Source organism: Pelecanus crispus, chromosome 19 (genome assembly GCF_030463565.1).
Source record: "Pelecanus crispus isolate bPelCri1 chromosome 19, bPelCri1.pri, whole genome shotgun sequence".
Taxonomy (NCBI): Eukaryota; Metazoa; Chordata; class Aves; order Pelecaniformes; family Pelecanidae; genus Pelecanus; species Pelecanus crispus.
In genome coordinates, this window is record NC_134661.1 from 8463387 (window position 1) to 8491354 (window position 27968).

At 51.2% G+C, this 27968-nt stretch overlaps 2 protein-coding genes across 2 annotated transcripts in view; both read left to right on the forward strand.

Annotated features, from left to right (window-relative positions):
- Positions 1 to 196: 196 nt before the first annotated feature.
- On the forward strand, positions 197 to 2018 carry ATP5MG (ATP synthase membrane subunit g). The gene is made up of 3 exons (XM_075723327.1): positions 197 to 260; positions 398 to 558; positions 1832 to 2018. The coding sequence occupies exons 1-3, from the start codon at positions 197 to 199 to the stop codon at positions 1928 to 1930; spliced, it is 324 nt and encodes a 107-aa protein (XP_075579442.1). The 3' UTR covers positions 1931 to 2018.
- Positions 2019 to 5300: 3282 nt separating this feature from the next.
- The window catches only part of KMT2A (lysine methyltransferase 2A), a 49319-nt gene continuing 26651 nt past the window's right edge, over positions 5301 to 27968 (forward strand). The window contains exons 1-7 of the mRNA XM_075723334.1: positions 5301 to 5648; positions 18814 to 18883; positions 20182 to 22850; positions 24215 to 24392; positions 24788 to 25022; positions 26340 to 26404; positions 27162 to 27533. Coding sequence (XP_075579449.1) covers positions 5301 to 5648; positions 18814 to 18883; positions 20182 to 22850; positions 24215 to 24392; positions 24788 to 25022; positions 26340 to 26404; positions 27162 to 27533 — 3937 coding nt within the window. The remainder of the gene's footprint in view (positions 5649 to 18813; positions 18884 to 20181; positions 22851 to 24214; positions 24393 to 24787; positions 25023 to 26339; positions 26405 to 27161; positions 27534 to 27968) is intronic.

A 27968-nucleotide genomic window follows, 5' to 3' on the forward strand; every position in this document is an offset into this window, starting at 1 on the left:
CCGCGGGGCGGGGCGGGAGCGGCAGGGCCCGGGTCTCGAACCCCGGCTGCTCGGGCGGGTCCTCGCTGCGGGCTGCCCGCGGCAGCGCCTGACGGGCGGGCTGGGCGGGCGGCGCGGGGGCAGCCGCGGCGGCGGGGTCCTGGCAGCGGCGGCGGCGGCGGCGGCGGGAGGTGACATTCAGCTGGGGGCCGGCAGCATGGCGCAGGCCGCGCAGAGGATGGCGCAGCGCCTCGCCGCCCGCGGGCCGCAGCTCCTCAGCGGTGAGCGACGGCGGGGAGCGGGGCTGCGGGGGGCACGGGCACGGGCACGGGCACGGGCACGGGCACGGGCACGGGCACGGGGGGGGGAGCCGGCATCTGCCGCTGGGAAAACGCCTTTCCCTTCCCTCTCCCGGCAGCCGCCGTGGCGTACTCGAAGCCGCGCTTGGCCACGTTCTGGTACTACGCCAAGGTGGAGCTGGCCCCGCCGACCCCCGCCGAGATCCCCCGGGCCATCGACAGCATGAAGGGCCTGGTCAGGAGCTTCCAGACCGGCCGGCTGGCGCAGCTCACCGTCAAGGTAACGGCGGGAGCGGAGGGGAGGGGCTCCGGCCCTGCCGAGGGAGAGCCTCAACGCGGCGGGCCCCGCGCTGCCCCTGCCCGGACCCCTGCCCGGACCCCTGCCCGGACCCCTGCCCGGACCCCTGCCCGGACCCCTGCCCGGGCGCTCTCTGCCCGCAGCGGGCTCTTGGCCCTTTCGGATCCATCGGCTGGAAACGTACCTCAAGGAATTTAGGGGCCGAGATTTGAAAGCCTTTCATTCTACGCGCTTTTGTCCATCGCCTGCGCCCGAAACCGGGCGTGTTGAAACGTGATGGACCAGGGAGGGAGAGAATTTTTTTCGCTAATTTCCCCCCCCCCCCCCCCCCCCCCCCGAGGCTTTTCTGCTCCCCGCAGGGAAGCCAGGTCAGGCTGCCTTCCTTCCTTCCTCCTCTTCCATGCAACCAGCGCATAGCAATGAATCCAGGCAGTGCTCCCTGCAAACCCGCCCGCTGCCAGACTGGTCCCCACCGGAACCGATGCATACTGCAGTGGGTTTCTGTCACACCTGACGCTCCAAACGTGTGTTTTGTTTGGTGCCAGGTTGCCAAAAAATTACATTTACAAAAAAATCCATTTTTTCTGGGTAAGGTGAGGCATAGGCGCGTTCTGCGGCCCCTTCAGGTCCTGCCAGCTGTATTCTATGAGCCGTGGGTGTTCAGTGCAGTATTTTCCAAGACCTGACTTAACCACCGGCACGCTAGCTTGAAATGTTCTGCCTGTGCCACAGAAAACAACTGAGCTGCTGTCAATGAGGCCCAAAGCTCAAGGAATTTAGGGGCCGAGATTTGAAAGCCTTTCATTCTACCGGCTTTGCCTGACCTCTCCCCCACCCGGACTAGGCTATGCTCGTGCTCCTCGGGCCCCGTCGTTATCTGTGCCAGGGAAGGGAGCGTCCTTAGGCAGCTGATTTAGCCCAGCCGCCTGGAACAGCTGTGTCATCGGTCAGCCTTGAAATGAAAGTGTTTCCCGTATACGCGGTTTAAGAAATGATCTTTTGAAAGGGCCGTAAAATACCAGGAATGACAACTGACACCGTACTGAGCGTTTTAGACCCATCTTGATGACGTGGTCTGTCGAGGGGTGGCCGAACACGATAAACACCCCGTTCACTCCTGTTTTTTTCCGCCTAAACCATTGCCTTGTGAATTGGTTGACGGCTTTGCTTGTCCTACGTGGAGCGTGACTACAGGAGCGGGGAAGGAAACTGTCACAGGAGCGAACGATCTAACTGGTGGTTTCTTTTCTTTCAGGAAGCGCTGAGGAACGGTCTGGTGGCCACAGAGGTGCTGATGTGGTTTTACATCGGGGAGATCATAGGCAAGGGTGGTCTGATCGGGTACAATGTCTGAAGACTTGCCCTCAGTAACGCCGTCTTCGGTTTCGTGGTCCTGAGCCTGTAACAGGGTCCGTGACAATAAAGCCAGGAACTGATGTTGAGCTGTCGTGGTCTTTTGTGGCGGTTGAGGCGCGAGCCCGTCCCCGACCCAGTCGTGCTGCCAGTGATGGAGGTTGGCTTCTCGGAGGGGTAGCTGCCTGAAGGCCGGTCCCCTGAGACAGCACTAAAGCTGGCTTGCTGACTCCGCTGTTCGCTACCACACCGGTGCTTGGCCTTTGGACAACCGCTGTGCCTCAGCTACAGCGTTAGGGAAGTCGCGAGAGCCCCAGTTTCAATCTGAGAGAGTGCACGTGCTTGTTTCCGAACGCATTTCACATCAGCTAGCGGGAGCCCAAAAGAAAAGCCAGTACTTTATTTACGCTATCGAAAGATACCTGCCGTGGCTTGTATCGTGGGGTGCATAGCACTATTCCATGCAGTTCCGCTGGCTCGGGGTGAGACTTGTAGAGTGGAAGTCTTTGAAGGTAAGCGGAGCTTTACTGCATGTCTCATCTTAGCTCACCACCGGCTGGAAGTGTAAGCTGCCCGGAAATGCACAAGCTTGCTTGTTTCCGACCAGCTTTTGTAGAGGCATATGCAAAAAACCCGGTGAGATCACCCACACTCTTAACACGTTTTCAGAAGATAATTTGTAGAAGGAGTTCTCCGAAGCCGGCAGTCCCCTCGGGGTAGGACTGAACTGTTTTTATTGTCTTAGAAGATGGTTCCCAGTCAGTATCGCTTCTTGTTGATAACTGTCGTCGTATCGGCTGCTCCTTTGCTCCTCTGGGCCTTGCATTTGGCTCCCCAGTGAACCTGCAGCCCCCCCGGCTTGGCTGCCCCGAGCGACCCCGGCGTCTCCGGGGCGGTTGTGCCAGTAGCGCGGCAATTTCTCTTCTCCCTGCAGCAGAGCTGACCCTCTCAACGCTTCATCCCGGCAAGAAGCCTCTTGGACTCCTTAACGGGTAGCGCAGGTGAGTTCACACGCTCCGTATTCGGCAACCAGGAGGTGGCATCGATGGAAAGCTTTGCTTTTTTTTTTTTTTTTTTTTTTTTTTTGTTCAAGAGAAGGGTTCCTGACCCAGCAGCTGTGGGTCACAGGTCACAACCTGGGACCAGATGCTGGTCACCTCCACGCGACAGATGGGGAAACCGAGGCTAAAAACTCACCAGCTTCCCCAGGTGAGTCTGTGACAGGGGCAGCAGCAGGGCCAGGGCTTCCAGCCCCCTGCCCAGACTTGCTGTCCTGCATTCGCTTCTCCCAGACATTTCTGTCCAGGAGATGACAATTTCTGCCTGGCACGGCCAAGCAGGAGCCATCCTGGAAAACCTTTTTTATTCCTGGGACGTGCTGGGTGCTCCTGTTGCTCCCTTTGCTGCCGAGGACTTTGCAATTTCTTGCTCCCCTCTGAGGAGGCGATGCTTTCTCACAAAGGGTACCAGCGAATCTAACCGGGGCCGAGACGTGACGCCCTGGCTGAGCAGCGGGTGCACGTGCCGGCAAGGGTGAATGACGGCCCCAAAACCAGCCCCTCCCCGGGAGCTCTTTGCTCACGCCTTCACAATCCCATCACCCAGCAGATCCATACCTGTGAGGGAAACCCATCGGGCCCCCTCGGCGGGGGGCTGTCGCACATACTGCTTAATGAGAGACAGAGAGAGAGGTCACACGTGGGATTTAAAGTGTCGTCCTGGTTCGCAGGAGGTTTCTGGCCCCAGAAGAACCTCCCTGAAAGCAAATCTGCCTGATCCCACTCAAAGGCCTGCCTGCCCCGTGCGACTTGTTCCTGCCTGGGTGTACTGCGCTCTCTGGGGCGGATGCTTGCAGGCACTCAGGAGCGGGCCTGGTGCTGCAGCTCGCACGCCAGCGCTGGGTCGTGGGGGCTGTCAAACTCGCTTCCTTGGGAGGATTGGATGAAACTCGACTAGCAAAGCATGGGAGAGCTTGGAAGCGCTCCAGTCCCTTTCACGTTCCCCAGAGAGGCAGAAACCATCTAATTTTAATTTTCCTCCCTGGAAGTCCTCGTGAGAAGCCACCCTAGCCCTGCTCCCAAAGCGGAGCCCCGGCAGCGTGTGGAGGGTGAAATAAGCAGAAGCGGCCCCTGTAACCCAATGGGCTCCAGAAGCTTTTCTGTCCTCTGTAACATCACTGCTAGGGTTTGGTCACTTCTGTCAGGGGCACGCAGCCTTTCTCCGCTCCTCGGTCGCTCCCTCCCTTCGGCTGATGAGCTCTAAAGGAAACAGGTATCGTATGTTCCCCAGACAGAGGGGTTTTGTAGCTGATGCTTGTGCGTTTGCAGTGGTGTTCTTCTCAGGGAATACAGCGGGCACTTGTTGGATGTTAACCCCGTTCTTGCTGTGCTGTACAAGATGGAGGCGAGCCTGCGGCGTGATGCCGGGGACCAGAGGGAGCTGCTGGCCTAGCGCCATCGCCGTTCCCTTCTTTGGCGGAGATGGCACCGGGCGGGACCCCGACCCGGCCCGCGGGGCGAGGGGCAGCAGGTAGGAGGCGGCCGGGGGCGCGGAGGGGAAGGGCCGAGGACACCGGTGCCTCGGCGCCGCTACCCCTTCGCACCTACCTGGGCGGCCGTTGTCTCCCCGCCGCGGAGAGCGGCTCGTTGGTGAGCCAGGCCGCCCCGGTTTCCCGGGCGGGCCCCGCGCCCCGGCCCCCGCTCCGGGTGGGGGGAGCCGGTGGGGCCTCCGCGGGCGCCCTGTCGGGGGCTGAGGGGCGCTGCCCGCCGGCCGGGCCCGCCCCGCCGCCCTCCCGCCTCGCCGCCCGCCCCGCGCCCTGGCTGCGCGCCGCCGGTATGCTGGGCGCCCGCCCGCGCCTCGCGTCCCATGCCGGGCCCGGGGCTGCGCCGAGCGGCGCCCCGCGCCCCGCATACGGCCTGGCGCTATGGAGGGGGCCGGCGGGGCGGCCTATGCCGTATGCGCGGTCCCGGGCGCCGGCGGCTGGCGCTCTCGCTCGGCATCGCCGTCGGGGTTATGCGGGCCGCTTGCGGCCCGGTTGTGTGGCAGCCAGGTTCCGGGGCCCGCTCGCGAGGTGCCCCGCGCCTGCATAGCCCTCCGAGTTATCGGGGAGCGCGGCGGCGGAAGGCTGCGCTATCCAGGGCGGCGGGCCGCGCTGGGGGCTCGGGCCCGGGGCCCTGCATATCGCCCAGCGTTATGCCGGGCCAGCACCCGTCGCGCATGGTTTACCCAGGCGCCCGGGCGGAGGGATGGCGGGGCCCCGCAACCCGCATAGAGGCCGCCGTTATGCAGGACCTCTGCCGGCCGGCGAAGGGATATCCAGGGCGCGGGGCGCGGCCCGGCCCCGCTCTCTGGCTCGTCGCCTCACAGTAAAGATGGCGCACAGCGGTCGGTGGCGCTTCCCTGCCCGGCCCGGCAGCGGCGGCTGGGGCCGCCGAGGGCTGGGGGGGTCCCGGCTGCGGGTGCCGGCCGTGCGGAGCCTGCGAGCCGCCGAACCGGCGGCGGCGCCGGCGGCGGCGGGCGAGGGGGAGCGCAGCGGCCCGTGCTCCGGCGGGGCGGCGGGAAGCGGGGGAGGCGGGGCAGCGCCGGGCTCCGGCGGCTCCGGGGGCCCCGCGGCCGGGGTGGGACCCGGCTTCGACGCGGCGCTCCAGGTCTCGGCCGCCATCGGCATCAACCTGCGGCGGTTCCGCGCGGCCTGCGGCGCCGAGGCGGGCAGCGGAGAGGTGAGGAGGGGCGGCGGGGCGGGGGGTGGGGGGGCGCGGACGGACGACGACGACGACGGCGGCGGCGGCGGGGAGGGAGGGAGGGCGCGGCGCGGCCCGCGGGTCCCGGCCCGCAGCATCCCCGCTCCGCCCCGGCGGGCGGCACACCCCCTGCCCGCACAGCCCCTGCCCGCGCCGCCCGGACACACCTACCGCGCCCGCGGGGCCCGCGCCGCCGCTCCCGCTCCCCGCACAAAGGGCGCGCCCCGCCGCCGGGCCGCCGCCGTCGGCGGGAGGGGAGGGGGGGGCCCGGCGGGTGGGTACCGGCCGCCCTCCGCCTCCGCGCCCTCCCTCCCCGCGCACGCCGCCGGTGTGTCCTCCCCGCCGCCTCCATTATCCTTCTCCCGCCGCTCCCGCGCCCTCCGCGGGGCTGAGGAGCCCGCTCCCCGCCACCGGGAGGTAGGATGGGGCCGGGGGCAGGCGGCGGCGGCGGCTCTCCCCGCGGGGCCGGGCTCGCCTTTCTCCCCGCTGCGGAGGATGCTCGGCGGGGGAGCGCGTCCTTCTCCGGGAGAGGGGGCTCGGCGGGGCCGGGGCTCGGCGGGGCCGGAGCCCGGGTGCCTCGGCCCCTCCCGCCTCCCCCGTGGCCGCCCTGGACGCCCAGCCAGACCCCGGGGCAGCGGGGCCCGGTGCGAGCAGCGCGGTTCGCTGGCACCCAGAGCGCTGCCTGTCTTTTTTTTTTTCTCTCTTTTTTTTTTGAGTTGCTCTTCTTCCTGCCTTTTTTTTTTTTTTTTTTTTTTTAAGCCTTTCAAAGGCAGCCAGAGCAAGAGTCTGACAACAACCCACCTATTGACAGAACAGGGAAGACATGATGGGGGTGTGTTACTTACTACGAGCTGCGACGTTCCTTTCCCCCGATTCTTGTTTTGCATCACTTGTTAGCTGCGTCCTTGCGCCGGCAAGAAAATTCCCCAGGTCCTTTGTAGCAAGAATGCTTTTTTTTTTTTTTTTTTTTTTTTTTTTTTTTTGAAAGGCCGGTTCCGTCTCTCTTCCTCTACAGGCAGATTGTCAGCTGCGGAGTGGGTGAGCGTATCTTTGTCTATGTTTTGCCCATTTAAAGAGCAGTTGCTTTGCTTTTCCATCACTGGCGATACCAGAGTTTATTAAAACGCACATAAAACCACAGTTTTCTGGTGTCTTTCCGGCTCGGTGTGGGTGTTTTCTGTTGGGTGCCGTGAAGTGGAGCTAGTCACTCGCGGCTGAGCTAGAGTCATTCCGGGGCTGCAGAGTTCCAGCTCCAGCAGGCTGCGGTGCGGGGAGGAAGGGGGTCGCGTTGGCGCGTGCAGAGCTGATCATGCAAGCGCTCGCAACCTCGCTGGTACGGCGCTTTGGGTTTTAACTTGGACTGCCCGCTGGCATCCCTTTTATTTAATACCAGGGTCTTAAAGGCTGTGGCTTAGGGTACTCGTTCGTTTTTCTGTTTGCAGTAGACCAGGTTTGATGGAATTTACCGGGTCTACTTGAAAGAAGTTAATATCTCACGAGTGCGAGTTCGGTGGCAGAAATGACTGAAATCTGGCTAACCAACCTGACCACAGAGTTAACAACTCGGGAGGTTTTTATGTGGGGGGAGGCGAGTTGCTTTGTTTCTTTTCTTTTTCTCTAAGATGACATTGGACTCTTTTTTGTTGTTGTTGTTTTATTCCAATTGTCTTAAAGTGTTTTTTTGCATCTCAAAAGAACTCTAAAACATCTCTGAAAGATGTGAGTTTGGCCTTTAAGGCACCTTTGCTTTAAAATAAAATAGGTTGAATGCGTTCTTGGTGCTAGCAGCTGATGAAGACGGAGTCTCTTGGATCTTAAGAATTTAACCTCTGATATCACTTTTCTATTTGGCTACTAAAAACTTCTGTCAAGTAACGTTACATACAGTGGAAAGTAGCGATGAAAGTTCTTGGTGGCTTGGTGTCCGTAGGTTGAGATTTGCTTGACCACTCGTCAGCAGGGTAGACCTGGGGTGCTTTTCCTCACTCTGAATTTGCAACATGCGCTAGCGTTCTCGGGCGTACTCGGAGAGCAGATACTCTCAAGTATTCAGGTTTAGTTGGCTCACCGAGTTGCTTTCTTTCCTTTGGTGATGCTCAAGAAACAAAGCATTTTTGCATTGAAGGGCCTATTTCTTCTGACCGGTGACTTAATTCTGCATGCATTGTAGTCATAGCAAAGACCACACCACTGCTGCCGGTCACCAGAAGCACTTGGACAAGCTCTTCTCTGCAGGGCAGGAGTGGGGGACGTGAAAAGAGCTCTAGCACATCTAGGAAATCAGGCTGTGGGTGCTGCCCGTCGTCTCCTTAGAGGAGAGGGCGGCTGTGCGTTGGTGCTGAAACGGGCAAGTTCTGGTGCCTGTGCGGTACCCTACTTTGGGTGGAGGTGTTCTTCTAGAAGGGGGCTTCCAGAAGACCCCTGCTTACTAGGGCTTGCCATGTCCTTTGAGTAACCACCTGATGCCTGCACCGATCACTTCTGCAAGGTTGAGGGTGTGAGCCTGAACCAAGCCAGTTACAGCCTTTGGCTGAGTTGGCATTCTGCATCGGGACTAAACTCTGAGTTGTCGCTTTGAGTTCAGGAGCCCGTGGCAATCAGGGGAAGAAGCTGTGTTACCTTTTCATGCATGACTTCTGCTCTGCATGCTTATTTTCTTGACCTCTTGGTGGCACGCTGCATTCCAGTCTTCACTTGTGTAAGTACCTGTTGAAATTGTGCGCTACCATCAAAATTTGATGTGACAAAAAAGTCCAGAGCAAGTATCGTGCTCGATCTTTCCCTTGTCTCCTTGCCCGTTTTGTGGAACGTAGCAGATTTTATTTCTCATCTAAAAGGTACCTGAATTCTGGGACGCACTGCACACTCCCCGGGTTTCTGGCAACTTTGTACGAATCCTTGACTTCTGCTGCAGCTCGGTGTTTCGCTGAGTTATCTTGAAACCAGCTCGCTTTAAGGGAGCAACGTTATGATACTTGATTTTGGCACCGCAAGAGCTGGGGGGGACTTTTTGCACAGTAAAGCTATAACTGGTTGAAAACGGTGGCATTCGGGCTGGATTTCTGCTGGATGCGAATGAGGCTTTGGTGACAAGGGAAGTTTGGTTGTGTTTTCTTGATTCGTTGTGTCGATATTTGGTATAAGAGAAGTTTGCGTATAGTTGCTAACTGCCTGCTATGCCTGTTGCTTCAGAGCTCCTTCCCCATCTCTGAAGTTTAATTGAAGCTTTGGGATGTAAAAGTTGAGAGCGTGTTGGGTGCATGTTGAGGGCTTACTGCATAAATCCGTATCAGCTTGAAAGTTGCAGAAACTTGAGGTTCGAAATGGAACGTGGCAGTGATGATGGTGTCTCTAGTAGCGCTGCTGTAATTATACATGGATCATAATTTTTTACGAGGTAAGTGTTAGAGTCTTAGGTGTTCACCAATGGCTGGCTTGTTTTGAAATGGTACTAGATCCATGTGCTGGGAGGAAGGAGTGGCTTCCATACTGCTGCCACGGTCACGCCTGAGCTGGAAGTACAGATAATTTCTCTCCTCCACGGGCATTAAAATTCTGTCTGCCTCAAAATTTCCTCTCCTAGTGTTACGTTGAATGGTCACCGTAAAACTGCCCAGGTGTTTAATCCATGAAGTAAAGATGTGCAGCCCTGCCTGTTACTGGTAACACGATTACCACACGTGCACGGGGAGATAACCACATGTAGGTATTGATGTAGAACAAGAGACACACGGTGAGGATGATGCAGGTTGCAGCCCAAGAGATGGAGGGCTCCTTCATGCTTTCTCTCCTTTCTGAAGACTCGAGCCCTCCTTTGTCAGAAGCGTGAAAATACAAATACATGTTTTAACCATCCTGATGAGTTCACATTTCTGCGATTCGGTCAGCGTTACACGGTACTCGAAACCCTCAGAGCAGTGGTTCTGTGAAGCTTTTTGGTGGAAAGGAATTTGGGGTTCCCCATGAGAAGCTGCTTTTGATGGAAGGTGATGTCACTCGTCTCGCTGATGGCGGCGATGGCTAGATAAGACGGTTTCAGAAGCAGCAGCAGCACGCTCTGACCAGTTTGCTCCAGGGGCTTTTCGACGTTGCAGTTCCTTCAGCTGGAAAACTCATGGGACAGACTCTCGCAGCAGTGTGTTTCGCTACGTGCTTCCGTATTGTCATCAACGCGCTGAACTACAGATTTCTGCTGTACCGCATTTGGAGGAAATGAGGGAAGAGACCAGGTAACTCTTTGAGGCAGTAGGTCACTCCTTGGCCTCTTTTAACCGGCTTCTGAGTGCGTCCCTGCCGAGGCTGCATCCTCCTGACCCACTGAGTGTGTGTGGAACAGCGCCGATGGATTCCATCAGCGAGTGGGTAATGGCGCGCACAGGTGCTTTTCACCTGCGGACGTGTGCGAGGCAACGTGCCTGCTGCAGGTTTTCCAGCTGCGGTGCCAAAGCTTGCTGCCCGTACTGCTTTTAAGCATCGAGAATGAAGTGGGAAAAGGCACTGTCTTATGTGAAGTAAAACTGTGACAGGGAGGCAATTTGTTCAGGTTTCGGTTGTATTTGGTTTCAGCGAACAGAAGCACGGGTAACCTGCGTTCAGAGGGAGCCTTCCGGTGGAGGGACTTTGTTTTGTCGGTTCAGGACACAAATGAGCAAAGGTTTGTCGCTTGTGCTGGTTTTGGCTGGGACAGAGTTAATTTTCTTCACAGTAGCTGGTATAGGGCTATGCTTTGGATTTGTGCTGGAAAGAGCATTGATAACACAGGGATGTTTTCGTTACTGCTGAGCAGTGCTTACACAGGGTCAAGGCCTTTTCTGCTTCTCACCCCACCCCACCAACGAGCGGGCTGGGGTGCATAAGAAGATGGGAGGGGACACGGCCGGGACAGCTGACCCCAACTGACCCAAGGGATATTCCACACTGTATGACATTATGCTCAGCATATAAAGCTGGGGGAAGAAGAAGGAAGGGACATTCGGAACAATGGTGTTTGCCCACATCACTGTTATGCGTGATGGAGCCTGGCTTTCCTGGAGATGGCCAAGCACCTGCCTGTTGATGGGAAGCAGCAAACGAATTCCTTGTTTTGCTTTGCTTGCGCGCGTAGTTTTCACTTTACCAATTAAACTGTCTTTATCTCAACCCACGAGTTTTCTCGCTTTTACTCTTCTGATTCTCTCCCCCATCCCACCGGGGGGGGGAGTGTGCAAGCGTGCAAGTCCAGGCTGTTTTGCAGTGAAGCATTGGTAAAGGGCAGACAAAGGGAGTCGCTGATGAGCTGCTGCGTCTCACGTCTCTCTCCAGCATTGGTGGCCACTGGGGATGACTTTGGCAAAGAATTGTGGGTTCTTGCAAACTACTCAAATGTGATGCTTCTCTGGCAATTAAACCCTTTTAGCTGGGTGGCCACGCCACATGAGCCTCTTGGGGTTTTGATGAGCTTGTGTTTTACTGAGAGTATTGCGGTTCTTTATGGTCAGTGCCCTCGGTTCAGTCTTGTGCACTGACAGCAAGTGAATTCTCGGACCTTAAGGTAAAGGGGTACTACAAAATTCCCATGGAGGGGTGAGCTGTTCCCCCCTGAGCCAAGCTACAAAGCATAGTTTGACTTAACACTTTCGTGCTTTGCCGGGCAGTGTACGTTTCTTTAAGAGCGAAAGGTGAGTTTGCCGCGACTGTAGGTGTGTTTTTAATGCATTGATACAGCAACTTTAGAGCATAGCCACGTACATGCAGAAGTGGCTGAAGTTTTGCAACCCGCTGCATTGGTGTGTTGGGCAGCTTTGTTATCTATATCTACTTTTATTTAACGACGAGCTCTAGAATTTTTTCCTCCGAACACTGGATATTCTCATTTTCCTTCTAGCAGGCTGGCAAGACTGACCTGTGCGTGTGGTGACGCTGTCAGAACGGGTGCTCTCTGCGCTTCAGCCCCATAAAGAGCAACTTGCTCTTTCTAAATCTAAAATTAGGTGTCGTCTGAGGGACTCTGGGCGCTGCAGTCCTAATCACGGTTGTATTGTCGTAGTTGATTGCCGAGGGTATAGCTGCAACGCGCTCGCAGGGGTGTATCCTCCCATCGTTCTGCTCTGGGGGTTGTCCTGTGGAGGTGACCCAGCCGAGAGCTGTTCTTTGCTCTCGGGACATGCTGTGTAGATCGGTGCTGTTTCGAGGCGAAGCCCCAGCAGAGTCTGTGCATCGCTCCCGTTCAGAGCTTTCGTCTAATGAAAGGACGAGTGGACCCTCAGCCGCATCGGTACACAACAGTAACCCCAAGTCTTATTAGTGGTGTTGCATCTTAAGTAACCACTTGGGAAGCGTCTCCCTGAACTCCCGGATGACTCTGCTCCCGACATGAGTGCAGAGTGCACCTGACATTTATCTCGTGGTTGCTCACTGCCAACCTCCAAGGATGTTTACTCTGCTGAAAGAAGAGGAGTCGGTTAGATACTGTGCCATAGTTACCAAGCAGGCTTCTGAAATGAGCTTCTAAAAATAGCTTATCTCTTTCCAAGAAGATGAGGTGTGGTATAATTGGGGCCAAAACCAAGATGGTGAACAAGAAGAGAAAAGTAAAGCGTTGTTCTGATAACTCTACTGTAAAATTACATAAACCTTTCCAAGAGCTCATTGGAACAGCTGCGTTGCTGGTTTAGTGTTTCTGACAGCTTTGATGACAGTCCCGTGCAACTTGATGGATCCGCAGTGGTCCGGGTTATGCACTTATTCCTCAGACAGAGATGGGAACATCAGTCGGTACCTTCAGGATAGTTTCTCACTTGAAGGTAGATTTTCCTCCAAGATCTTTAGTGGGAAATTCTTTGCAGAGTAATTTTGCTCAAGAATATCATAATAGAGATTGGCTTGCAACTTTTTTGTTCATGTAGTAGCGGGGTTACTTCGGGAAAAGCCTTTCTTCACCTGCTTACAACTTTGAGGTTTTAAACCAGTTGAGGTAGTGTCGTGTTTGAGTAGGAGACATAGGTGGAAGCTTTCCATCATCTATCAGCAGTCCTGGTTAACAGGGGAGGTCCCCGATGACTGGAGGCTTGCCAATGTGACGCCCATCTACAAGAAGGGCCGGAAGGAGGACCCGGGAAACTACAGGCTTGTCAGCCTGACCTCAGTGCTGGGAAAGATTATGGAGCGGTTCATATGGAGTGAACTCAACAGGCAAGTGCAGGTCAACCAGGGGATCAGGCTCAGCCAGCATGGGTTCATGAAAGGCAGGTCCTGCTTGACCAACCTGATCTCCTTTTATGACCTGGTGACCCGCGTGGTAGACGATGGAAAGGCTGTGGATGTCATTTACCTGGACTTTAGCAAAGCTTTTGACACCGTCTCCCGTAATATTCTCCTTGGGAAGCTGGCAGCTCATGGCTTGGATGGGCGTAGTCTTCGCTGGGTAAAAAAACTGGTTGGGTGGCCGAGCCCAGAGAGTTGTGGTGAATGGAGTTAAGTGCAGTTGGCGGCCGGTCACGAGCGGTGTTCCCCAGGGCTCTGTTTTGGGGCCAGCCTTGTTTAATATCTTTATCGATGATCTGGATGAGGGGATTGAGTGCACCCTCAGTAAGTTTGCAGATGATACCAAGTTGGGCAGGAGTGTCAATCTGCTGGAGGGTAGGATGGCGCTGCAGAGGGACCTGGCCAGGCTGGACCGCTGGGCCGAGGCCAACTGCGTGAGGTTCAACAAGGCCAAGTGCCGGGTCCTGCACTTTGGTCACAACAACCCCATGCAACGCTACAGGCTTGGGGAAGAGTGGCTGGAAAGCTGCCTGGCCGAAAAGGACCTGGGGGTGTTGGTAGACAGCCGGCTGAACATGAGCCAGCAGTGTACCCAGGTGGCCAAGAAGGCCAACAGCATCCTGGCTTGTATCAGGAATAGTGTGGCCAGCAGGAGCAGGGAGGTGATTGTCCCCCTGTACTCGGCGCTGGTGAGGCCGCACCTGGAATGCTGTGTCCAGTTTGGGACCCCTCACTACAAGAAAGACATTGAGGTGCTGGAGCGTGTTCAGAGAAGGGCAGCGGAGCTGGGGCAGGGTCTGGAGCACAGGGCTGGTGGGGAGCGGCTGAGGGAACTGGGATTGTTTAGCCTGGAGAAGAGGAGGCTGAGGGGAGACCTCATCGCTCTCTACAACTCCCTGACAGGAGGGGGCAGGGAGGGGGGTGTTGGTCTCTTCTCCCACATAGTTAGCGATAGGACGAGAGGAAATGGGCTCAGGCTGCGCCAGGGGAGGTTTAGGTTGGATATTGGAAAAAATTTCTTTATGGAAAGGGTGGTCAAGCATTGGAACAGGCTGCCCAGAGAGGTGGTGGAGTCCCCAGCCCAGGAGGGGTTCAAAAAACGGGCAGAGGTGGCACTTTGGGACATGGTTCAGTCTGGTCTGCCCTTGATTGGTTTAGTGTGGACTTGGTAGTGTAGGTTAATGGTTGGACTGGATGATCTTAAAGGTCTTTTCCAACCTAAGCGATTCTATGATTCTATGATTCTAAGCTCTGCTGCCCACTGAGACGTCTTCCCTTGCCTGCTCGGTTAGGCTTCGTGTCTTGCACATGAGGCAAGCCTTCCCTCATTCTTTTATTTATAATCCCGAGTGACCTTTTTTGTGTTGCATTATTCTTTCTCAGGTAAATGAGGTCACGTTCAAAACTGGTATGGTTTTTAATCACTCTCCATCTGTCGTGCTTTATAGTTACTTCTGAAAAGCTGGAGGGAGGCTGTTCCTGCTTAATTTGCCTCAAAACTGCGTTTTGACATATGATGGCTGATGGGATGGTTTAGCCCGGCAAATGCGTACTGGTGTTTAGCAGCCTTCTCGATCTTCTCTGATAAGTTACAAGGATGCTTTCTCAGGTAGCAAAAATGACTGTTTTGAGGTCACCGAAACACTCAGGAATGTCACTGAATGAACATGAATGGCGTATTGGTCACGCTACTTGTAGCTGTAAATGAAACCAAAGCAATTATTTTATGGAGGGCGTCTTTTTACCATAGACAGTTCTGGTGACTGCTTGGTAGGAAATCAGAAGAAATGGTCATTCCCAGGGTATGAGGCCAAAGCCAGAATTCATGTATCCCATTGGAAAAGCAAGGTGACGGCAATCGGTTTAAAAATAATGCGGGTTCTAATTGTGGATTATGAGAGGCAATTGTCAAAAATACAGAAAGTACTGATTTAGTAGCCACAGATAAAATAATAAGGATTTTAGGACCCCCAATAACAAAATGAAGACAACGTTCATAGTAGCCATGTGAACTTGGAGGCCGATGCAAGTCAAGACTGTTAGTTATGTTTTGTTATTTGCTTCGCGGTCCCAGCCCCCAAATATTTTTAGAGAAGGTGTACCCATCAGTGTTTGGTGATAGCTGGGGTGGGGATAGACGTTTCGGGATAGCAGGAACAGGGATTCCTCCCACAGAAATCATGCGTTGTTTCCTCATCTCTCCAATCATCTTTACCATGGGCTTGTGTGGAAATCATCATCTGGGCCAGGCAGCAGGGGAGCAGATCTGAACAAACTCCTTGGGGGATGTTAAAGTCGCATGCCTCTTTCTTTTCCTGAAGAGCACAGAAAGGCGGAGGGGCGGCTGGGGCGTTAGAAATCCACACTACGGGTTCTTGTGTGTCTTCAGGCCCAGTGTTTTGTTCTGGGGCAGAAGAGCAGTTAGCAGAAAATACACTTCTGTCCTGTGACGCTGACACCTTTGAACACCGAGCTGTCACGTCGTAACTTTAAATGTATGCTTGTTTTTCTGTTCCTAAGGTCTAACTGCAGAGAGTCAGCCCCCCTGCAACTTTGTTGTTATACTCAAGGTTATTTTTATTTGCAACTGCATATTTAAGGTTAGATGCATGTTTTCCTTCGTTACCGGAGCTTTGCCGTAGTTGGCTGATGGCGAGCGTTTCATACACGTGTAAGTCGGGCGCCGGTAACTGGTTTTAGCGTAAGGTGTTATTTTAGATTACACTGAACTTACTTGCCTCTCTGGGCAGGGATGGTCTCTAATTCAATCTTGTAAATAAGTCTTTGCCTCCCTTACTCTTCCTGAAAATAATTTGTTTACTTATTTAGTGTTTTAAGCGGTCTGTTGGAAATGTGACTAGTCCTTAGAGCTATCTTCTGCATTTGCTGAGTACGTTGGCACTGCCGTAGCGAGGGCTCTGTGTTTGTTGGGGTGCACTTCTCGGGCCGCAGCGTTGCGGTTCTGGAAGTACAGCCGGCGAGCTGCCCCTTGCTCGGAGCCGTTCTCGCGCAGCAAATGAATGAAGTGCCGGGAAGCTGTTCAGTTGGAGCTGAGAGGCTTGGAAATGAATCGGTGTTTGGATGGAAATCGCTGATGGCTTTTTTCACCAAGCAGTCTATAGGTTTCTCCTATGAGGGGCTGCATACATGCTTTAAGACCCTTCTGCTTGCAGCACTAAGTTCTGTTTCCTTGGGGGAGATGCGCTTGTACACACAAAAGTCAGCATTATTTAGGCTTTCTCCATGCCCGGTGTATGTTATACACACACAATTGTGCATTTGAAAGTGCTGCAGATCTCAATTTTTGGTAGGCTGAGGAGGAAGAAATCACGCAGGGTGAGCGGCTGTTCCCTTTGTGTTTCTCAACCGGACTGTTTGTAGGTAGCTGGTTATTTTTCTGCTTGCGTTCTCAGCATTTAGACGGTTTCAGCCCGAATTTGTCTCCGTTAACAGCCTCTCCTTTCCTCGGTGCCGGGGACCCTTTCTCCCGGGCGCGCGTCCCAGCGAAGGCAGTGCCTGCGCAGCAGTGTTTACATCTTGCAGCGAGCCCACGTGCTCGGGGAGCGGCAGGCAGGCGTGACGGGGCCGTTGATCCGCAGTGCTGCGCGCTGGCGAGCGGCGAGCCGGGCGCTTCCGCGGCCTTTCTCGCTCCGGTTTTACTACTGTGGGATTAAAGTTGAGAAGTGGTAGCTTCTCCCTTTCAGGGGAAGGTCTCGCGGGGGTTCCGCGTGATGCAGGGTTCTGCAGGCAGAAACGATGCGTTTTGGCATAATTTTATTTCTTTTACGTTGCTTTATCATTGCTTTTTCCGGTTTCCTTGGCATCGCTGCTGCAGCTGCAGAGAGCAGATAGGCAGCGGGGCTGTGAGGAAGGGCAGGACTGTTCCCCTCTCCCCAGCAATGTGCGGTGACGTTTGCTTACGGTGATTATGAACTGCAGGCTAAGTGTGTGTGTATTTTATTTGACTCACTAGAGCATTATTTGTGTTGAAAACTTGAATGACCCTCTGTTCAGAATATTTACTCTGTTTGAATTGTTTAATACTGAGGCTCCTCAAACAGAAACCAAGCAGAAAATTTTTAGAAACAGTTTGTCTTAAGCCTTGCTGCTTTTTATCACATCACGACTTTCCTGTAGACACAGGTACGGGTCTCAGTGCATGTGGTTTAATTTCTTTAAAACACAACTGTGGTTTCAGTAGCCGAGACTTTCTTTGTGGTCTGTCCTGTAAGCAGATGAATTAGAAATTTAATGTACAAAGCACAAGGCGGGGGAAAAAATGCACTGTTTTGACAAAGTCTTTTATCAGGCCTAAGCTGCATCAGGAAATGGTGTTATTTCTTTGCGCAGCTTACCTTCTCCTATTCACAGTGTTGCACTTTTTTACTTTCAGGATATGGCTCTTGTAGTACTGGCTCTCCTCAAAGCTCTTTGCAGACTCAACGTGTTAGAGAAAGGGATGGCATTGTTACTTTCTAGCATGCGGCCGCATTGCACGGCAGTGTAAAGAAGCAAGCAACAAGTGACATCTCTTTTCAAAGCTCAGAGGAAGCTTAAGACAGGCAAACATAAATACTTGGGGTGAAATCGGACTAGGAAAGCCAGAACAACGTAAAACCAAAAATGTGTTACAGATTTTGGTGGCAGGCGAATAGGACTGACGTTTTTGCGTGCTCCCTGAAAAACCTGTCTTAATGTGAACGGAATGCCTTTAACGTCACGACCCTGTCAGGGGGAAGAGCTTTACAGCGGAAGTCAGGTTTTCATCTCTCCTAAAGGCAAAGTCTGAAGTGAATTAGAAAAGACCCAACCAACGACAAAAACCACCTTTGCTGTAATCAAGAGTCAATTTTTAAGAAAATTGTCCTTGACGTTCCATAATGTTACCTACGTGGCTACTAATTCATTACTATGTTACCTATGTGGCTACTAATTCATTATTCTTCAAAATGTAACTATAAGTAAAGGCTGTGGTCCCTTCACAAGAAATGCTTTTTTGGTGGTGGCTTTGCTGGGAACCGTTGGGAGAGGAAACAACCTTTGGTGCCTCTGAGAGAAAGCCTGTTCTGCCACCTTACTGGTTTGCAGTGTTTCTAGATATTTAGTGCTATGACAGGCTGCGGCTCTTGGGGTGGATGAATGATGCCTGCGTCTTAGGGATGACTCTGGCTTCCCGTCAGCAGCTTCAGTCCTCTTTAACTTGTTCCTTAGCCAGGCTTGGAGGTTGTTGCGTGATAGAGCTGATGGGATGGGGTTCATCTGAAGGCACGCCGATCTCTGCAGGGTTCAAAGAGGCCCCAAAATCGTGCGTTTTCCTTGCAGAGGCCATAAGTGTCACTGTCGGGTTGTGCAGGAGCGGGCGGCAAGCCCTTCCTCAGGGAAGCTGTCGGAAAGGGACCGGAGCGAGCCCTGAGGTCTTGCTCAAGCTCCAGGATGCTCAGGCAGAATTATAGAGCTCAGATGCTTCTGCTCATCCAGAGAGTCTTTTAAATGAGTTTGGAGGAAGTTAGTTGACGTTTGCACTAGAAAAATAAACATGCAAACACTTCTTTTGCCAGAGTATGTCTTAGGGTGGTTTGAATAATGGCTTGTAAGAGCAGACCTTTGTGGTGTGATATGAGCAGCAGATTTTATGCATTAAGGGTTTGTTTCCATGTGTACTTGTCCTTTGTTTCCCCATAACTCTTTTTGATCGTTCCATAGCTATAAACTGTAGCTGCTTTATATGTATATATAAAAGTTGTATTTCGTTTTTAGCAATTGTTTGCTAGAAGCACAAATGCCAGTATGTTACTTGGTTGGGGGGCAACCCTCTAGAATCCTTTCATGCTTTGATCATAGTAAAGTTCGTTGTAATGTTAATATCCGCATCTTCAAATTTCCGTCCACTTTCTCGTTGCAGGATGAACAGTTTTTAGGTTTTGGTTCAGATGAAGAAGTCAAAGTACGAAGTCCCACCAGGTCCCCCACAGGTACGTTCAAGTCGCAGGGTTGGCTATTGACTTTGTATTCTCCTTGGTGATGGTTTTGCCATGCCTCTCCTGTTTGTTCCATCAAATCTCATCCACCGTAAAAGCCACCCTAGTCTTTGGATTCGACTCAGTTAGTTTTGGACTCTTTACAGCTGATCTGTTAAAGGAGCAGGGTAACTTTGAGTAAAAAATCTTTGAATGTGTTTGAGTAAAAGAGTGGTACTGATTAAACCAGTATTTGAAACTTCGTGTTAGTGTTTTGGAGAGGCAATTATTTTAATAGTAAGGATCTAAAACTGGTTTGAATATTTCGGTATCTTTCAGTAGACTGATTATGACCTGTAACTGCAACCTTCACTTTTTTGGAAACAAAACAATTATAGAAAGCTTGAGGACAAGCCGTAGCTAAGTTGTTGCATTTTCAACGGTGTAGGATCAAATCATGATGGGTCTGCCAGTGAATGAGTTCAGCTTTGATTTAGACGCTTGTCAATAAATGCTCTCACCACAGCACTCTGCTCATTCACCACAATGATCTGCTCAGCTTGGCCTTGCCAGCAAATTCTGCTGCGGAGAGCCTTGCTAACAGGGTGTTTCAAATGAAGAATGAAGTACATTGTCAGAGCTGTGTGAAGACCCAGAACTGGAATAGCAGGGTTTGGTGGGCATGCATTGAAATGCATTGGTGGAGGTGAGTAATCGAGTGTGGCACAGCTGCTTGATGGTTCCAAGTGCAATGCCAAGTGCTAACTGCGTTTCAAAGCTAAAACCGGGGGGCTTTTTTAGTAAATTACCTTGTATCAAGTTTTCCCCTACGTTCTTCTTGCCCTAATGACCTATCCCTTGGCAGTGCAGATGGATGGTACTAGAGAAGGTTTGGGGTTGTTTTGTTTTTTTTTTTTTTCTTTCAGCTAGCTGTGATCTGCTTTAAGAAAAAAAAAAAAAATCTTTGAAGTGTTTGAAAGGTGGCACACGCCCTTAAGAATTATTGTTCCCTCTCAATGTGAGGTTGATAGTGGTTTTGTGCCACTGCATATGTAGTTGTTGTGAAAAGGCAAGCTCGCGTTTTAAAAAAAGTTATCTACTTCATTTTACATGGGAGAAGAGGTTTGTTGGGAAGGTACTCTTTACATGTATTGATAAAGCTGTATTTTTATTTGTGGATTAACTGAAATGTCTTGGCAACTTGTACGGGCAGTGCGGTTGATACTGAGTAAATACTTGCATGACCTGGGTGATGCTGATCCGACACTCGGAGAAATTTAACGTGTGCTCTGCATTCTCTACCTCCCTCTCAGTTAAGTCTAGTCCACGGAAACCTCGCGGGAGGCCCCGGAGCAGTTCTGACCGAAGTTCAGCTGTACTGTCAGACTCTTCATCAGTGTGTTCCCCTTCGAGCAAGTCTGAAACCACATCCATGGAGAAAGTAAAGAAGAAGGAGTTGAAGAGTGGGGAGAAAAGGCGAGGAAGACCTCCAACGCTTACGAGCGTGAAGTTCAAATTGTCACAAGTAAAGGACGCATCGGACATTCAGAAGGGCAGTAAAGAAGAAAAAGAGAGTCTGAAAAAAATCAAGAGGTCACCATCCACTACATTTCAGCAAGCGACTAAAATCAAGAAATTAAGAACTAGTAAGCTCTCCCCGCTGAAATCTAAATTTAAGCCTGGGGCGAAACTTCAGATTGGGAGGAAGAGCGTTCAGATCGTGCGCAGGAGAGGTAGGCCGCCGTCCTCTGAACGTTTAAAGACTTCCTCGACCTTAGTCATAAACTCGCAGCTGGAGAAACCCCAAAGGATTCGCAAAGAAAAAGATGGCACGCCACCTCTTACGAAAGAAGAAAAGACTGCTGTCAGACAGAGTCCGCGCAGGATTAAGCCCGTTAGGATTATACCTTCCACCAAAAGGACGGATGCTGCAATTGCTAAGCAACTCTTGCAGAGGGCTAAAAAGGGGGCGCAAAAAAAGATTGAGAAAGAAGCAGCCAAACTGCAGGGCAGGAAGGGGAGAACCCAGCTCAAAAATATCCGCCAGTTCATCATGCCGGTTGTGAGTGCTATCTCTTCCCGGATTATTAAAACACCCAAACGGTTCATTGAGGATGAAGACTACGATCCTCCTATTAAAATATCCAGACTAGAATCCACACCAAACAGCAGGTTCAGTGCCACGTCTTGTGGCTCCAGCGAAAAGTCCAGCGCTGCTTCTCAGCATTCGTCTCAGATGTCTTCGGACTCCTCGCGGTCCAGTAGCCCCAGCGTGGATACATCTACGGACTCCCAGGCCTCCGAGGAGATGCAGACGCTTTCTGAGGAGCGAAGCAATACTCCAGAAGTTCACACACCACTGCCTGTTTCTCAGTCCCCTGAAAACAGTAATGGCGATAGGAGAAACAGAAGGTTTTCGATAACAGAAAGAAGTTTTGGCCAGAGGACTGCCAAAAAGCTGTCAGCCTTACCAAGTGTGCCGCAGCAGCAGTCCTCCTCCTCTCCACCTCCCCCTCTGCTCACGCCCCCCCCACCACTGCAGCCTGCTTCCAGCATCTCGGACCACACCCCTTGGCTTATGCCTCCTACCATACCGTTAGCCTCACCTTTTCTTCCCGCTTCTGCTGCGCCCATGCAAGAGAAACGGAAGTCGATTCTGCGAGAGCCGACGTTTAGGTGGACCTCCCTGAAGCATTCCAGGTCGGAACCGCAGTACTTCTCATCAGCAAAATATGCCAAAGAGGGTCTTATTCGCAAACCGATATTCGATAACTTCAGACCCCCACCGCTGACACCAGAGGACGTTGGCTTTGCGTCTGGCTTCTCAACGCCGGGTGCTACAGCTCCAGCACGTCTGTTCTCTCTTCACTCTGGAACGAGGTTCGATATGCACAAGAGAAGTCCTCTGCTGAGAGCGCCCCGATTCACGCCGAGCGAGGCCCACTCCAGGATCTTTGAATCTGTAACTCTGTCCTCCTCGGTTGGCCGAACCACTACAGGGACCTCTGCAACGGGTGTCTCCTCGCGGAAGCGGAAGAGGAGAGTGTTTAGCCCCATCCGATCGGAACCCAGATCTCCTTCGCACTCCATGAGGACGAGAAGCGGGAGACTTAGTACCTCTGACCTGACAACTCTCACCCCACAGTCTTCTGTCTCTTCCTCATTAACTAGCATTTCTGTTAGTTCTCTTGCCACTAGTGCCTTAAATTCAACTTTTACTTTTCCTTCCCATTCGCTAACGCAGTCTGGGGAATCGGCAGAGAGAAGCCAGAGACCGAGGAAGCAGACTAGCACTCCGGCAGAGCCTTTCTCGTCCAGCAGCCCTACTCCTCTTTTCCCCTGGTTCACGTCGAGTCCCCAGACCGAGAGAGGCAGAAACAAGGACAGGGCGGCAGAGGAACTCTCCAAAGATAAAGACGCTGACAAAAGCCTGGAGAAGGACAAGAGCAGAGAGAAAGACAGAGAGAGAGAAAAGGAGAACAAACGGGAGTCAAGGAAAGAGAAAAGGAGAAAAGGGTCAGAAATTCAGAGTAGCTCTGCTTTGTTTCCTGTAGGTAAAATGTCCAAAGAAAAAGTTGTCAGCGAAGACGTTGCAGCCTCATCGTCTGCCAAAAAAACTGCCGGGCGGAAGAAGTCTACGGCAATAGATCCCGCGGCAGACGTTTCCACTGCTGCTCTGGTAGATACGGCAGCCATCAAAACCAAAACGTCCAAGAAAGGTAGAGGGGGGTTAGACAAATCGGATCTGGACCACAGCCCCGCTGTGCCGTCTTCGGAGAAGGAAAAAGCCCCGCGTCTTTCTGCTCCTTCGTCAAGCGCCGTTAAACATTCCGCTTCCTCCATCAGCTCCATGTTGGCTCAAGCAGACAAACTGCCAATGACTGACAAGAGGGTGGCCAGTCTTCTGAAAAAGGCAAAAGCCCAGCTGTACAAGATTGAGAAGAGCAAGTCCCTCAAACAAGCAGATCAGCCAAAGGCACAGGTATTCCTTTTTCTGAGTTTTTGGTTTGGGGTTGGTTTTTTTTTTTTTTTTCTTTTGCTAGAGTGTGTCTTATTTTGAACTCTCGCTGAAAGTCTCAAGTAGCTTTCGTATCCTAAGCGTGAAGAATTAACATGCCGAGCTAAGCAGCTGTTAGTGCAACAGATGGCAAACGATCCGAAAATGAGAACCCCTCGGCAGAAGCTGAGGGGGAGAGGGAGCTGCTGTGCAGTCAGCTCAGGGGGGAGCTGTGTGCATTTTTAGAGATCAGTATGTCGTAGCTGCTTATTAGGTTCCTCTGAATAAATCTAAGCAAAGTGATCATCTAGAGTAGTAGTACTCACTCTTAAAAGCATGGTTCCAGCAAACTGCAGTAGTCTTTCTTGGCCTCGATGTTTCTTGTAGGCTCTTCTCGAGCATAAAGCTGACTTCTGAAGATAAAGTTGGTCTTGGTCTCTCTCTTTTTTTTTTTTTTTTTTTTTTGTTTTTCACTTTACATGATGATCTGTCACTTATGGGCGGGAATAAAATCCATTGGGATTTTGCATCTGATTGGGGAACTGCTTCCTACCGCTTTCCTCTTTTTCCCTCTCCCTGCTCCCCCGCCCCAAACCTACCCTTTTCTGCAGTCCTTTTTAGCTACCAGGAAGGTAGGTGAAATACACTTTCAGAGAATACTTCCTTTTTATTTAAACTTTTGCTTTCCTTAATGGCACTAGTGTTGAAAATCACTAGCACATATTTTAAATAGAAAACTCTCAAGCTTTTGTCTCTGGAATGAAGAAGTGCATGCTTCTGTATGTCTGGCCTGGTATAGAAGAAGCCCAGGCTCTCACAATTACCTGTTTGGGGAAGTTCTTTTAGTAGGAGACATTTCGGAATCCTATGATGAAAACATGGAACATTGCACTAAAATGCTACATTTCTTTTAGCACCTCAGTAAACACAAGCCCCTCATCTTAAAGGCCAGCAGCTACAAAGCTATCAAACAGCTTGATTTACTTCTGGCTTCTGCCAGATCAGTTAGCGCTGAATGGTAGTCTTAATTCCAGTCGACTCTGATTTTTACAATATCAGTGCCTCGATAACATGGCTTCATGAGCGAGTTTGCTTCCCAGTAGCAGGTAGAAACTTACCTTGTAATTCCAAATGAGTAAAACCTCTTGTTCTTTTGAGTTTATCCTCTCTTGGATAACCGAGGCTTAGCAGGCTGAGAGTCTTTATTTTTATCCCGATTCTTGCAAAGTGCAAGCTAAGATACAATTTAACTCTTTTTAGGTTGTTTAGAAGTTTCCATTACATGTTTCCCAGCCTCATCTTGGTACCTTTCTTAGGAATACTGTCTGTTCTCATGTTCTGAAATCTAGGGACAAGAGAGCGATTCATCAGAAACGTCAGTCCGAGGACCACGAATAAAACATGTTTGCAGGAGGGCAGCTGTTGCGCTGGGCCGCAAGCGAGCAGTGTTTCCTGATGACATGCCCACTCTGAGTGCCTTACCGTGGGAAGAACGGGAGAAGATACTGTCTTCCATGGGGAACGATGGTGAGTTAAGATTTTTAGTTTTTATTTGTGGATTCGTACAAAGTCAGCTTTTGTTGACTGCTTAAAATGAGGACTTCAAGTGATTAACAAGGGAAAGTATGTTAAACAGCTCTAGGCTCTCCGTTACAATGCCACTCCAACAGGGTTAATCCTTTTAACCGTTGGTAATTGTTATGAACCTGTGTTCTGCACTAACCTTTTGGTCTCTTGAGGGGTGTGTGCACGTATGCATGTGTGCACGTACATATGTGTGTATACAGACGCACTCACACGCACCCCTTGTGTGCCTCTGCGGATGAACTTACGCTTAACAGAATAAATTCCCTTAGCAAATTAGACGCGCCTGAAACTTGCTTTGACATCGATGAATTCACATGAGAAATTTTTTTTGATAGATAAGTCATCAATAGCTGGCTCAGAAGAGGCTGAACCTCTTGCTCCACCTATCAAGCCAATTAAGCCGGTTACCAGAAACAAGGCGCAGCAAGAACCTCCGGTGAAGAAGGGCCGACGCTCAAGGCGCTGCGGGCAGTGTTCGGGCTGCCAGGTTCCAGAGGACTGTGGTGTCTGCACTAACTGTCTAGACAAACCCAAGTTTGGTGGGCGCAATATAAAGAAGCAGTGCTGCAAGTAAGTATGTGTCTGAGAAATTGTGTAATCCCTGTGCTGAGTGGGATAAGCACACCCACGCTCTGGGGACAGGGAACAGCACATTTACCCTGTAGCGCAGGCTTTGAGTGAATTTGGCCTGGGCTGAGGCTGGATCACAGCAGGGGATTGTAAATAGTTTAAATTAAGAGTCAAGATCCTGATTCAAGGCGTGCTTGTTAAGAGTGCTTTTTCTGAAGTTTGCTTCTGGTTTATTCTCCCCAGTTTGGTGAAGCTGGCGTAGCATTGACAAGTGTTTGGTGTGAGACCAATGCCTTTCTTTAGGCAGTAAGGGTTTTTGCAAGGAAGGCAATGTATACGTAAATGTTTATCTCTTATTGTCCCACATTGCATTTATGAAGAGCTTGTGTTTTCAATAAGATGTTTATCTGGTGGATATACACTTCATATAACAAAGATGTCTCTGGATGTCATTAAGAAATACCACTCTTCCTTGATTTTTTCCTGTCATTTTTCATACATACCACTTAGCCTGAACCTCTTGCTTTTTTAAATTGCTGCATCTAATTGGTTTTACCAGACTAGATAATCTGTCTGAAAAGGCAGCAACTTGAAGGGGCACCAATAAAGATTGTTGTGGTATGAAAGCTACTTGCAAAGCATAGCTGTGAGAATTGCTGTGTAGTGCTCATTTGCGTGAAAACACTCTGCAGACTACAATCTGTAAGTAGTCTCCCTCTTAGCAGCTTTGCCCAGGCCTCGGGCTAGGTTTTGAAACCATGGGTCCTGCTGCAAGAATGAAGGCAGAACCAAAGCCTAGCCCAACTTACAGAAGACATCATATGCTAAACATAAGAAAAATAGGAAATAAATTTGAACGCTTACAAAGTCACCTAATCCAATTCCACTCCAGGAGTAACTGGTTTTGTCTGAAATGGACTCAGTTTGGATATGTAAAACTTGCAGTTGAGAGAGTTTGGTGTGGTTTCTTAGAGCTCTTGGAAGTACTCTGATGCTTCTCAAATCTAAGAAATGGAATTGATGGGGGATTTACCAGCGAAGCAGCGTTGTTACATAAGCGTCTTTATTAGCCTCAAAATTGTCTTGAGAGTGTGGAAAACCAAAAGGAAAATACAGAGGAAAATAAGAAGTTTCTTTTAGGTATCTCTGAAGGGGGATGGAGGGAAGGAAGATTGCTTGGAAAAAGGTAGTGGGTGTATTGATAATGTTTTTGGTTGTGTTTGGGGTTTTTTTAATTTTTCATGTTGAATATCTACAAACTGCCCTCTTAATGCCTGCATTTTTCTTCTGATTTCACGACATGCTCTTTCTTTGTAGAATGAGGAAATGTCAGAATCTACAGTGGATGCCTTCAAAAGCGTATCTCCAGAAGCAAGCTAAAGGTAGGCTGAAAGACTTGGCACAAGTATAGCACGAGAGAGAAATCTTCATCTCTTAAATGTTGCTCTTTGTGCTGTCATTGTGGCTACACTGAGCTTATAAAAGGTTAGTCTGCAGCCAAATGTTCGCAGGGAGCCTGCCTGTTCTGGTGATGTCAGGTAAAAGTTGCAGGAGAGATGCGAGCGCAGGCAGCACCTGTACTCCCTAGCAGTGGCTGTCTCTTTCAGCGCTGGACTTGTAGTTTTTCCTTCCTTTTGTAGGGAGCTGCTGCTGATGGCTGGTCAGTCTCCCCTCTGCCCTTCAGGAGAAGCATTTCTCAGAGGTTTGCCTGCTCCTGAGTAACACAGGGCCTGATGAGTCTCTTGGAGCCTCCTTGTCTCTCCCCGCATTCTTGGTACTGGACCTCTGGAGGTCTGCGTGTTAGTGTGACAGCGGTCAGGCGGCTGCCTTGAACTCACTGAACTTCGCCATACAAAGTCTGCTTTCTCCTTTGCGCAGTTAAGCTCTGAATCTGCTTTACTGCAGAAGGGTTTTGCTTACTGCTCTGTCCGAATAGAGGCCCGAGGTATTAGAACTCAGGTTGCAACATAAGCCAAGTGCAAAATGCTTTACTTTTTTGAGTACTGTTTTTTCTTTTGTACAACAGAGTGACAAAAATCTGACGTCAAAGTGTCTGTTTCCTTATTTTAAAAAAGCAGCAAATCATTCGAAGTCACACCGTTTTATGTGTCTTGCTTTATCGATGCTTCTTCTTCCTAGCTGCAAAAAAGAAGGAGAAGAAATCAAAGACAAATGAAAAGAAAGAAAGCCATTCTGGAAAGAACCAGTTGGACTCTGGACAGAAACAAACTCCTCAGACTGTCGTATCGAGAGAAGACAATGCCGTAAAGAAGAGCAGTGAACCTGCCCGTAAGCCCGTTGAGGAAAAGCATGAGGATGGGAATTCCTCCGTTCCAGTGTCAGAGCCCAAACAGGTCCCTGCATCTGGTACCAGAAAGACTGGCAAGCAGGTGTCCCAGCCAGTACAGCTCCCTCCTTCTCAGCCACCGAGCTCAGGACCTTTGAAAAAAGAAGCGCCTAAACTTACCACTTCTGAGCCTAAGAAAAAGCAGACTCCCCAGCCAGAAATAGGTAAATGGGACTGTTTATCCTCAATCTGTTTGAGTCATGTTAAGTAACAGTACCGCTAAAAGCTGTTGGATTTTAAAACTGATAAATGCTTAATGATCTGGTGAAATTACAGCAGATTATTTTGGAATTTTTTCTTAGAACTGGCTTCCTTTTTATTGAACTACAGCGTGTGTTGGGGTGGGGTGGAAGATGGCCATCCTTATTGTGATTTTTAGTCACGTAGTCTTGGCAGTCTTGAAGTACTTTTTCAATACTGTTAAGTCTGTTGACTGTTCACAGTCAGAATGTGAAACGAGAAGAATGTAGTCTTTTTACTACGAAAACATAGTCCGCTGTTGCACGTAGTATGGAACAGCATGGACAGTGACCAACAAGGCAGCTCCGGGACTTCTGTGGCTTTGCACCCGGAGTGCTTCAGATTTTTAGCAGAGCAAA

What these genes read in the sequence shown, in the direction of transcription:
- ATP5MG (XM_075723327.1), top strand. Translation starts at nt 197, where the DNA reads ATGGCGCAGGCCGCGCAGAGGATGGCGCAGCGCCTCGCCGCCCGCGGG. An exon ending in CGGGCCGCAGCTCCTCAGCG is followed by an intron (nt 261 to 397) that starts GTGAGCGACGGC and finishes CTCTCCCGGCAG; the next exon opens with CCGCCGTGGCGTACTCGAAG. An exon ending in TGGCGCAGCTCACCGTCAAG is followed by an intron (nt 559 to 1,831) that starts GTAACGGCGGGA and finishes CTTTTCTTTCAG; the next exon opens with GAAGCGCTGAGGAACGGTCT.